The sequence below is a fragment of the Molossus molossus genome, unplaced genomic scaffold (assembly GCF_014108415.1).
Source record: "Molossus molossus isolate mMolMol1 unplaced genomic scaffold, mMolMol1.p scaffold_m16_p_4, whole genome shotgun sequence".
Classification (NCBI taxonomy): Eukaryota; Metazoa; Chordata; class Mammalia; order Chiroptera; family Molossidae; genus Molossus; species Molossus molossus.
Genome location: NW_023425377.1, coordinates 56254027 through 56266424, shown reverse-complemented (window position 1 = coordinate 56266424; position 12398 = coordinate 56254027). Strand labels below are relative to the sequence as shown.

The following is a 12398-nucleotide window of genomic DNA, read 5'->3' as shown; positions in this document are numbered from 1 at the left end:
TTATCGGACTCTCTCCCTCTAAGCTTGGAGGGGAGGCAGCTCGAGGGGCACCAGAGACATACAGGGAAGAACTGAGCTGTTTGGCACTGGAGCGAGGGCTGGAGAGGGGGCTTTCTCCAGGACAAACGTGCTGTCAGAGGCCTTTGTTCCTTTGGTGAGCCCTTCCCTGGGGCAGCAGACAGACGCCATATCTGGGACTCCAGCAACCTGGCTCACACTGGTAGCCCTGCCCTGCTGACTCCCTGAGGCCCCGCCCCGCCCCGCCCCACCCCACTTTCAGGCCCACCCAAGCTGTTGGCACTTGCTTAACCATAGGATTGGCCTGACTTGGATCCTGCTTCAGGTTTTCCTAAATTTTTTCAAACGAGCAGCATCTGGTCTCAGATAGCCCCATACCTCTCATTAAGTAATACACAGAAAGAAACACAGGGAGGCAGCCAAAATGAGGAGACAAAGAAACAGGTCCCAAATGAAAGAACAGAACAGAGCCCCAATAAAAGAACTAAGCGAAATGGAGATAAGCAACCTAACAGATGCTGAGTTCAAAATACTGCTTATAAGGATGCTCAATGAACTCAGTGAGGGCCTCAAGTGCATTAAAAAGGACCAGTCAGAAATGACCGATGCACAGTTAGAAACGAAGGAGGCTTTAACTGAAATAAAGAATAATTTACACAGCTTCAATAATAGAGTACGTAAATCCAAGGAGCAAACCATCGATTTGGAATATAAGGAAGCAAAAAACGCCCAAGTAGAACAGCAAAAAGAAAAAAGAATCCAAAAAAAATGAGGATAGTGTAAGGAGCCTCTGGGACAACCTCAAGCGTGCCAACATTCACATCTTGGGGGTGCCAGAAGGAGAAGAGAGAAAACAAGAAATTGAAAACCTGTTTGAAAGAATAATGGCAGAAAACTTTCCTAACTTGGTGAAGGAAATAGACATACAAGTCCAGGAAGCACAGAGAGTCCCAAACAAGATGAACCCCAAGAGGCCCAAGACACATCATCATCAAAATGCAAAAGGTTCAAGATAAAGAGAGAATCTTAAAAGCAGCAAGAGAAAGGCAGCTAGCTACCTACAAGGTAGTTCCCATAAGGCTGTCAGTTGATTTCTCAAAAGAAACTTTGCAGGCCAGAAGGGAGTGGCAAGAAATATTCAGAGTGATGGAAAGCAAGAACCTACAACCAAGATTACTCTATCGTGCAAAGCTGTCATTTAGAATCGAAGGCCATATAAAGACTTTCCCAGACAAGAAAAAGTTAAAGGAGTTCATCACCACCAAACCGTTATTATATGAAATGATGAAGGGTCTTTTTGAAGAAAAAGATAAAATATATGAACAAACAAAATGGCAATGAATACATATCTATCAACAATGGAATCTACAAACAAAATGAACAGATAGAACAGAAACATTCTCATAGATACAGAGAACATTTTGTTGGTTGCCAGTTGGGAGGGGGTTTGGGGGAATGGGTGAAAAAGGTGAAGGGATTAAGAAGTAGAAATTGGTTGCTAAACTGACAAACCTCAAAGGGAAAGGGGCTGGGGGGGTGGGAAGAAATAAACCAAAGAACTTATATGCATAACCAATGGACACAGACAATAGTGTGGGAAAAGGCGGGAAGGAGGCGGGAGTGGGGAGGAGGGAGTCAATGGGGGGAAAAATGTGGAACATCTGTAATACATTCTACATTCAACAATAAAGATTTAAAAAGAAAAAAAAAAAAAGATTACTCTATCCTGCAAAGCTATCATTTAGAATCAGTGGATATATAAAGAGCTTTCCAGACAAGGAAAAGCTAAAGGAGTTCATCACAACCAAATCAGTATTATATGAAATGTTAAAGGGTGTTCTTGAAGAAAAAGAAGATAAAAAATGTGAACAATAAAATAGCAATAAATACATATTTGTAGTCCAGCCAGTGTGGCTCGGGTTGAGCGTTGACCCATGCATCAAGAGGTTGCCCGTTCGATTCCCGGCCTGGACACATGCCCAGGTTGTGGGCCTGATCCTCAGTGGGGGACATGCAAGAGGTGGCCAATCGATGTTCTTTCTCATCGATGTTTCCATTTCTCTCTCCCTCTCCCTTCCTCTCTCTGTCAAAAAATCAATAAAGGAAAAAAGTGTGTGTGTGTATGTGTGTGTGTATCAACAATTGAATCTACAAACCAAATGATCAAGCAGAACAGAAACAGACTCATAGATACAGAGAACTTTTGCTTGGTTGCCAGATGGGAGTGATGGTCAGGGGTTGGAAGAGAAAGGTGAAGGAATTAAGAAGGACAAATTGGTTGTTATACTGACAAACAGAGGGAATGGAGGGTGCAGGAAGAGATAAACCAGAGAACTTTTATGCATAGCCAGTGGACACAGACAATAGTGTGGGGAAGACAGGAAGGGATTGGGAATGGGGAGAAAAGGGGGGACATCTATAGTTCTTCCAACAATAAAGATACATTTAAAAATAAGTAAATCAAGTCGTTTTGATAAACTCAGAATTTACTGTTTTGCTACCTGCAATTAACTTTGATTCTGTGGGATGGAATGGTACTTACTGATGATCCTTTAAAAAGGTACTGAATGTATTAATAAACTATCAGAACAATTTTCAACTGCCCTTCTTTAATGTAAAAGAGTGCACCAAATACACATGATTCCTGGGTGAGTTGAGACCCGGTGTCTGTCCCCCACTTTGCTACTGTGTGTACCTGTGTGATGCACATATAGTTTGCTAGGTACCCTGGGTTTGCCTGGAGATCCTTAGGTGACAGTGATGTAGCCCTGGCCCTTAAGGCTCTCACCAATGACATGGGTGAAAAACAATTGAGAGAGTGATTGATGTGGTGATAACGGTTTACACCAATGGTGTGTGGGCACTGAGAACAGGAGTGACCTATTGTCCTGGGGACTTTTTTTTTCTTTTTCATCCTCACCCCAGGACGTTTTTTCCATTTTTTGTTCAGATAGAGGGGGTGGGGGGAGGGATAGAGAGAGAAAAACTATGTGAAAGGGACACATCGAGTGACTGCCACCCACACGACCAACCAGGGCTTGGGACAAACTGCAACCGAGGTATGTGCCCTTATCGGGAACCGAACCCGTATCTCTGGACTGCAGGCCGACGCTCTAACTGCTGAGCCAAACTGGCCAGGGCATGTCCTGTGGACTTTTAAAGATAAATGAGAAAATGATGGAGGGGTGGACAATCCTGCAAAGGGAGCAGATGTGACAGAGGCATGGGGACATGAAGGTCTGTGACATGCTGGGAGAGAAGCTAGTGAGGAGAGTAAGAACTGCACCAGCAGAGCAGGCCTGCCCCAAGATGAAGGGCCTTGTGTTTCATCCTTGCTCGGTAGTGACAAACTTGAGGCTGGCCCTGCCACTTATTAATATTGTGATGCCTGACCACATGTAATGTAACCTTTGAGCCTCAGTGGGTGGTGACACCATGGAGAGTAATGAGGAGCTTAGTTTGGTGGGGCTAAAGTGCCAACTTGGAGGGGTTTCCAGGACATCTGCATGGAGAGACATGCTGAGTGAGAGGACACAATGCCAGGCAAGTTGAGACAGCCAGAGGTGGCCACAACTTGTCGGGTTGAAATGAAGGCCTGATTGTGGTTGGAGCTTGCAGGAACAGAAGCTGGTTTGGAACCGGTCAGGGGAAGGGACCCAGAGAGCAGGATGGAGTGGCCGCAAAGCACCAAGAAACTATTTGGAGTTTTGGTTTCACCCTTGTTGAAAGTTAACCAAGAGCTGTGCCTGCACGGGGCTACTCAGCCCTGACTGGACATCAAGAGGAGCCAGCATGCTGGGGAACAGGGCTGTAAAGCAGAAGGTGCATTTTTTAAACCTTTGAAAATTTATTTATTTTTTTGAAGATTTTTTTTCTTTCTTTTTTTTTTTATTCTCACCCGAGAACATTTTTCCATTTTTTTGTTCAGATAGAGTGGGAAGGAGGGAGGGAGGGAGGGAGGGAGGGAGGGAGAGAGAGAGAGAGAGAGAGAGAGAGAGAGAGAGAGAGAGAGAGAGAGAGAGAGAGAGAAATATCGACATGAAAGGGACACATCGAGTGGTCACCACCCGCAAAATCCAACCAGGGCCGGGGACAAACTGCAACCGAGGTACGTGCCCTTAGCCGGAACCGAACCTGGGTCTCTCCGGACCAGAGGCTGACACTCTAACCGCTGAGCCAAACCAGCCAGGGCTCAGTGTGCATTTTAATGTCTCAGAGGTTACCCTGCTCTTTGGTTCAGGTTTTAGCAGATGTTTCTGTTTGCTTTTTAGCTAATGATCTCAAAGTCTCCTGGCCACAGATGGTTTAATAGGTTCATGGAGTTTTTCATAACTAAATCTGTTAATGCTAATGGCCCCGTGCTTTCTACTGAAAATTGGTATTTAGCTAACCATTCCTATTAATGCATATTTAGATTATATTCAGTGTTTTACCAGCCAGGGGGTCATGTGTTCCTTGCATGTTTTCCTGTGCATGTGTGTCTATTTTTCTAGAACAGATTCCTTCAGTTCTGAGTTGGAGGATAGCATTCACATAAAAAATCTTGGTGGGCATTACCAAATTATCCTTTAAAAAGGTGGTACCATGTCACACTCATATCAATGATGTTATAAGGGTATTTCCCCCTTATCTTTTTTTTAAATATGTTTTTAGAGAGGAGAGGAAGGGAGAGGGAGAGAGAGAGAGAAATATCGATGAGAGAGAAGCACATCAATTGGCTGCCTCCCGAATGACCTGGACCAGGGCTGAGGATTGAATCTATAACCCAGGTACATGTTCGTGATTGGCATTCAACCCTTGACTCTTTGGTCCATGGACCAAAGCTCCGATCGCTGAGCCAAACTGGCCAGGGCTCCCCCTTATCTTTAAACTGGATTTATTCCATATGACAAGCAGAAAGTAGCATCTCTTTTTTATTTCCTTCATTATTCATCAACTTGAGCTTCTTAGTTCCCTAGCTGAATTGCTAGCATCTATTAGTTACAGCTTATATCCTTTGTCTACTTGTCTGTTAGTGATATGTTTGTTTCTTATTAATTTGTAAATTCTCTGAATGGAGTTTTCTCAATCTCTGCAGTATTGGCATTTTTGGGCTGGATCGTTCTTGGTGGTAGGGGCTGTCTAATGCTTCATGGAATGTTTAACAGCATCCCTGGCCTCTACCCAGTAGATGCCAGTCTCACACACATACATACACAAACACACACACACACCTCCCCCACACCCTAGTGGTGATAATCAGAAATGTCTCTCTAGACATCACCTAGTATCCCCTGGGGGCAGAATCACCCAGGGTGAGGACCACGAATCTAAGTAATATAACAGGTAGCAAATACAGTTGATCCTTAAACAACACGGGAATTAGGGGTGCTGATATCCTGTGCAGTCAAAAATCCATCTTATAAAAATATAGTTGACCTGTGAACAACACAGGTTTGAACTGTGTGGGCCTACTGAAGGCATTCCAAAGCCTGCAAGCTTTCAATTCTGTGTTAAGGTCAACTGTATTTTCTCCCAGTCTGCTGCTTGTCTGTTCCTGACAAAGTTTTTAACTTTATGAAGTCTAACTTTCCCATCTGTTTTTTATGGCTTTTGATGTCAACTACTTTATAAAGAGCGGGGGACAGAACATTTTCAAATAAATAAAAAAATGCTGGGAGATTGGACTAATGTTGCATGTTGTATATGATCTGAAGCAAGTTCAAGACAAGAAAGCATACCCAATTCCTCTCTCAGCATTGATTCAGGGGTAGGGGAAATCCCCAAGCAGGAGATGTGTTCAGGTTTTTATGTAGCCACTGGCAAGGCTATTTTTAAAGAAGGCTGAATGCTCCTGAAAGCATAAAAGTAGAATTGCACAGTAGGGATCTGGAGAAGGGGATGGGCTGCCCCCGAGACCTCCAGGCTTGTGGGCAGCAAAGTCTTTTCTCAGTGATGATATATTTTAGGCCAGGAGTGGGGGTTAGGGGGTGGGTGCTAGAAGGCAGATGCCTATGTGTTTAGAGGCAGGGACATGGGGCAGCTTAGATTAGGCAGCTCACAGCTGTGCTTGTAAGCAAGCCCAATGTGAGTTATGCTCTCAGAAAGAGCAGTCTTGACACCCTCAGCTGCTCTGTTTGGCACTCTTTTCCTAAGCCATCACCATGCTCTGTCTGATGTTTGTCACTGAAAGTAGAGACTTCTACAGGCTGGTGAAAGGCTTCCAAAGCCTGCAAGCTTGAGACTAACTTTCTCTAACTGCTAGAGAAATTCTAACCTTCTTCCCAGCTCAATCTTAATTGGTTTTGGAAGAAAGAGGTAAAAAAAAAACATTGCCTGCCTGCTGGAGGTTGGATATGGCAGGCTCCTCAGTATCCAGCTGCATCGATTGGTAGTACATATAGAGACAGGAGAGAAAAAGCAATCAGAAATCTCTGGACTACCCCAGAGAAACAACCCAAACACTTTTCACAGGAGCTTAACTTTAACAGTGCTGAAAGTATATGTGTTGTGTTTTTTTTTAAATCTTCATCCGAGGACACTTTTGCATTTATCTTCAGATAGAGCAGGAAGGAGAGAGGGAGGAAGAGAGAGAGGGAGAAATATCAATGTGAGAGAGACACATTGAGTGGCTGCTATCCACACCACCCCAACCAGGGCCGGGGACAAACTGCAACCGAGGTACATGCCCTTAGCGGGAACCAAACCCGGGACTCTCTGGTCCGCGGGCCGATGCTCTAACCGCTGAGCCAAACTGGCCAGGACAGTATATGTTTTTTTGAAGTCCTCTTAGTAAGTGGAAATGGTTGAACTTGGAGTTTTGTTTTTTTTTAAGAGCAATTTTAGTTTTCAGAAAGATTGCAAAGGAAGTACAGAGTGAATTTCCATATACCTCACCTTCAACACAAAGTTTCCCCTTTTAACATCTCACATTAGTGTGGTATTTTGTTATAATTGATAAACCAGTACTGGTACATATTAGCTGAAGCCTGTAGTGCTTTAAAGTTCACTCTTGGTGGTGTACATTCCATGGGTTTGGACATATGTAGAAAGACATGTATACACATGTATCACACAGAACAGCTTAACTGCCCTAAAAATCCTCTGCTCCATCTATTCATACCTCCCTCCCCTCTCCAACTCCCAGCAACCACTCATCTTTTTACTGTCTCCATAGTTTTGCTTTTTCCACAGTGTCATGTAATTGGAATCTTATAGTATATAGCCTTTCAAGCTGTTTTATTTAGTCATATGGATTTAAGGTTCTTCCATGTGGCTTCATAGCTCATTTCTTTTTATCCTTGAATAATACCCTGCTGTGTAGATGTTTGTTTGTCCATTTGCCTACTGAAGGACAACATTGTGGTTTCTCCCATTTTAGGGACAATTGTATATAAAGCTGCTATCAACATCTGTGTGCAGGTTTTTGTGTGGACATAAGTTGAAATAATGTTAAAGAGAAAACTGAGTGCTAATTCAATCATCACTTTTGTCTCACATTCTGCAATATGAACATTAATAATTTACTTGATTTTTTTCCCCTGCAGATTTTTTTAAAATACAATGTCTAATGGTTATGAAGACCACATGGCTGAAGACTGCAGGGATGATATCGGGAGAACGAATTTAATCGTTAACTACCTCCCTCAGAACATGACCCAGGATGAGTTGCGAAGTCTGTTCAGTAGTATTGGTGAAGTCGAATCTGCAAAACTTATTCGGGATAAAGTCGCAGGTACAGAAACTGAGATGTTTTTGTTAAGGTGGTGCTTGTGGCTGGCTGTCCTGCTAAGTACTGTCTTCTTTACTTGTGACTCTGCAGCTTTCCTCAGTTGTAGAAGAGCTGCAGCCTTGCAGTGATGCTTGTGAAGTTTCATTTTTATCTCAAACTCCACTTTGCCACTACTGTGGTGTAAGATTGGATGTAGTTTTCCAAAAGAGGAAAAATTCAATGTCAGACAGCATGTCCAAAACAAGATGGTGGGAGGGAAGGAAAAATGAAGAGACATGAGAAACTGAGTTTGCTCCGAGAGCTGGAAGGAACCAAAGGACAGCCTCGCCTGGTATGGCCCCACCTGTGGAAGGGACTCTGGCCATCGCCCTGCCCCAGGCAGGCTTCCTCCACACATGGTCAGGCCAGCTGAGTCCCCCATGAGTGGCCCCTCATTGGGTTAGGGCCACCTTGACTGGTTGTTGTCACTCCATCAACTTGATCGTATGAAACACTCTGAACTTGAACTCTATGTGTGGGGGCGAGTATGGCAGTGGCTCACCAGGCTGGCTGTGGGGTAGGTAGGTTCAAAGCCCTGTTCTCCACTCCCTCGCAGTAGGACCTCTAAACTTCAGTGTCCCCATCCATAGTGTAGAGATGGTGGTGCCTACCTCATAAGGGTTTGTGGAAGGCCCAGTACCTGGTAAGGCCATCATTCTGAGAGCACTGTTTCAAGGACACTGGAGAAAAACATGGAAAGACCAGATACTATGATTCTTTTCTCCTCAGGGAGGAACACTATTTTAGAGAGCCCTCTACCTCCTCTTCCCCCTCCTCGTCCTCCTCCTCCTCTGCCAGTCCTTCTCCTTCTCCCCTTCCTCTTCTTCCTCTACCTTTTCCTCTTCCTTTCCCCTTTCTCCTGTCCCTCCTCTCCTCCTCCACAACTCCTCTCCCTTCTCCCTTTCTCTCTCTTTCCCTTTTTCCTCCTCCTACTCTCCTTCCTTCTCCTCCTCATTCCTCTCCTTGCACTCCTTCTCATCTTCCTCCATCTCCTCTCCCCCCTCCTTTTCCTCCTCTCTTCTCTGGTGAGCTAAGGAATGGACAGTCCTCCCAGAATTGTCTACCACCTGGGTTGTGAGACTATGATTTCCAACTAATTTAAAAGTAAAACATCCCTGGCCAGTATAGCTCAGTTTGTTGGGTGTTATCCTGTGAACCAAAAGGTTGCTGGTTCGATTTGCAGTCAGGGTACATGCCCAGGTCATGGGCTTGATCCCCAGTGGGGGGCATTCAGGAGGGAGCTGATCAATATTCTGCTCTCACATCGATGTTTCTCTTTCTCTCTCTCTCTGAAAATCAATTAAAAAAATTTTTTTTAAAAGTAACAGTATTTTGCCCTGGCCGGTTTGGCTCAGCGGTTAGAGCGTTGGCCTGCGGTACAGAGAGACCCGGATTCGGTTCCCGCTAAGGGCACATACCTCAGTTGCAGTTTGTCCCCAGCCCTGGTTGGGTCATGCGTGTGGGAGGCAGCCACTCAATGTGTCCCTTTCACGTTGATGTTTCTCTCCCTCTCTCCTTCCCACTCTGTCTGAACAGAAAATAGAAATATGTCCTCGGGTGAGGAAAATAAAGAAAGAAAGAAAGAAAGAAAGAGAGAGAGAGAGAGAGGGAGAGAGAGAGAAAGAGAGAGTATTTTTTTAATGGAAATACAATATATTCAAATTTACATAACAGTAACCCAATTAGAGTGGCTCAGTTGGTTGAGTGTTTTCCTGTACACCAAAGCGTTGCTGGTTTCATTCCCAGTCAGGGCACATACCTGGATTGCGAGCTTGATCTAATTGGGGCATGTACAGAAGGCAGCTGATTGATGTTTCTCTCATACATCAATGTTTCTCTCTCGCGCCCCTTCGCTCCCCTCCTCCTCTCCCCTCCCCTTTCTTCCTCTCTTTAAGCATGCCCTTGGGTGAAGATTAAAAAATATTTTTACATAACAGTAAAGATTCTGAACCCCAAGTGCCTGTTGTCAACTCTTAGCATTTGCCAGAGATCAGATGGTGCCCATCCCCAGGATTACTCCTGGAGAGGTTGGCTGACCCATATAGAGAATTGGTTCATTAGAAGAGGGCTTAGAACTCAAAGTCTTTTAAGCCCCCTTCCAATTCTGAGAGTCTGTGATTTAATAAATGTCTTCTAAATAGGAACTTTAAATAATACACAAAATTGCCTGGCCAGTGTGGCTCAGTGGATTGAGCATTGTCCCATGGATTGAGAGGTCCCAGTTCGATTCCTTGTCAGGGCACATGCCCGGTTTTAGGCTCAATCCCCAGTAGGGGGTGTGGAGGAGGTAACCCATCGATGTTTCTCACTCTCTCCCTTCCTTTCTCTATCTAAAAATAATAGTAATAAAAATAGTACACAAAATTGAATAGTATTAGAATATTCTAGAAGCCACTATCTTTCCTATTCTAGGAGACCATCCTGAATAAGAGTCTTTGTTCACAAGGGTTTTGAAATTCTCCTGTGCTACTAACAAGTCTTGCCTTTCTCCATTTATGGTCTGTTGGAAGGGGATTTGTCAGCCCCATTGATATTCTTCAGTATTGCAGTTCAATTTTGCAAGCATTCTCATAGTACTTGACTTTTTTTGTTGTTGTTATTAATCCTCACCCGAGGCTATTTTCCCATCAAATTTTAGAGAAAGGGAAGGAGAGAGCGAGAGAGACCAACACGGATGTGAGAGAGATACACCTATTGATTGCCTCCTTCACGAGCCCCAAAAGGGCCGGGGATCACACCTGCAACCCAGGTATGTGCCTTTGATCGGAAATCAAACCCTCCACCCTTCGCTTCCATCCAAGGGCCTACACTCCACCTGCTGAGCCAAACCTGCCAGAGCCGAACCAAACCAGCCAGGGCAGCCAGGGTGTGCCTGACTTTTTTGTCTCTTTGTTTGTTGTGTTTTTCAAAGGGATGTGAGCTATAGTAATAAGAACACTTAGATTTGGTGGGAGTAGCTAGGAAAGTAGAGAACTGGTTTTAAGAAAGCAGTAAAAAAGCACCACTGCAGCCTGAGGAATGTCAACTATTCAACATGGAGGAGGAGGTCAATAAGCTGGAATTGATGTTTCAGAAAGCTGACTCTGATCTGGTTACATTCAATGCAGGCTGGAATATGAAATCAAAACTAATCATTCTGATTCAGCAGGTGAGAATAATCCAGTTACGAATTGTCAGCAATAAAAGCTCGATATCAAACTTTGTATATTCGCTTTAAACCAATTGCTGATGAGCAGAAAGAGACTAAGAGCCGCATTTGTGCTACTTCCAATAAGACTATGATCATGATACAAGAACTACAAAAGCAAACAGACCTGGAGCTGTCACCAATGGCCAAAGAAGAAAAAATGGCAATACAGCAATTAAAGTCTTACTTAATCAGACTTGTGAAGAAATGGACTCGCAAAAGGGAACTTTAATAGAGAAGAGATCAATTCCAGAGAGATTTAGGAAGATGTCTTAATAGCACTTGGTAACTAGAGGTGGGGTATGGTGAAGAAGATTTGGCCTAGGTGACTAGATAGTGATGCCTTTCACAAGAGAGGGAACTATAAGAAGGGCAGATATGAATAAATTTCAGTCAAAAGGATGGAATGGGAATAAAGGGATTTAAACAGTATATGCACACACACTTTGTTTTGCAATGTCAGGTAAGAAAGTCTTAACATTATTTTGCATCTGTTCTTGTATAACCAAGATAACACAGATATCCTGACCTATTGTAAAAGAATGTTTATGTACTGTCAGTCATATGTGAATGAACATGTTTTGGAAATTAAAAGATAGAAAAAAAAGAAAGCAGTAAAAGTGTAATTTGAAAGTTTTCAGTTAGAGATAAACATTTTCTTATCTTTGGGCAAGATACGTGAAGTGTACCAGGAGTTGTGGAGTAGATGGACCTGGGCTCACATTTCAGCTCAGTACCTCGTTAGCGGTTCTTAAATTGAATGAATGTAGTTTTATGAAAAACTTACTGTATTCTTACCACCAGTGTGCAAAAACTTCTTCACTGGCTAGTTCTGGGGCAATGGCTTTACATTTCACTGCCCTTTGACCTTTTTTATTACACTGCTCTGGTGAAACCCTGGGCATGGATATGGTCATCCAGCTGCTTTCTCCTGGCCAGGCTCAGGCTGCCCACCCCAGAGAAAGACGGTTGCCCTGTCGAATCAAATCCCCAGCTTAGCTCAGCTTGCAATGAAGGTTATCCCTGTCCCCCAGAACAACCATTTCAGCTGATGCCTGCCTCCAACTTCACAGCCATGTTCTGGATCCTGTCCCTTCTCAGCACTCCAGGAACCTCAAGCTATGCAAGTGTCCACTTTTCTGGGTCTTTCCAAGATTGTCCTGTCAGCATTCAACATGCACCAGTCTCTGCTCTTAAAAAATCCTTGCTAGCCCTGGCTGGTGTGGCTCAGTTGGTTAGAGCGTGTCCTATGCACCAAAGGTCGTATGTTCAATTCCCGGTCAGGGCACATACCCAGGTTGTAGTTTGTGTGTTTTTTAAATCCTCACCCAAGGATATTTTTTTCAAATATCTTCAAATAGAGTGGGAGGGGGAGAGAGAGAGAGACAGAAAAGGAAGGAAGGAGGGAGGGAGGCGGCGGGGGGGGGGGGGGGGAGATTGACT

At 44.0% G+C, this 12398-nt stretch overlaps 1 protein-coding gene and 1 pseudogene across 1 annotated transcript in view; both read left to right on the top strand.

The window, feature by feature from the left end:
- Positions 1-12398, top strand: part of ELAVL1 (ELAV like RNA binding protein 1) — a 41712-nt gene that overhangs the window by 9496 nt on the left and 19818 nt on the right. The window contains exon 2 of the mRNA XM_036240056.1: positions 7545-7732. Within this exon, the coding sequence (XP_036095949.1) occupies positions 7561-7732 (172 nt within the window). The 5' untranslated portion in view covers positions 7545-7560. The remainder of the gene's footprint in view (positions 1-7544; positions 7733-12398) is intronic.
- Positions 10803-11389, top strand: LOC118615269 (annotated as a pseudogene).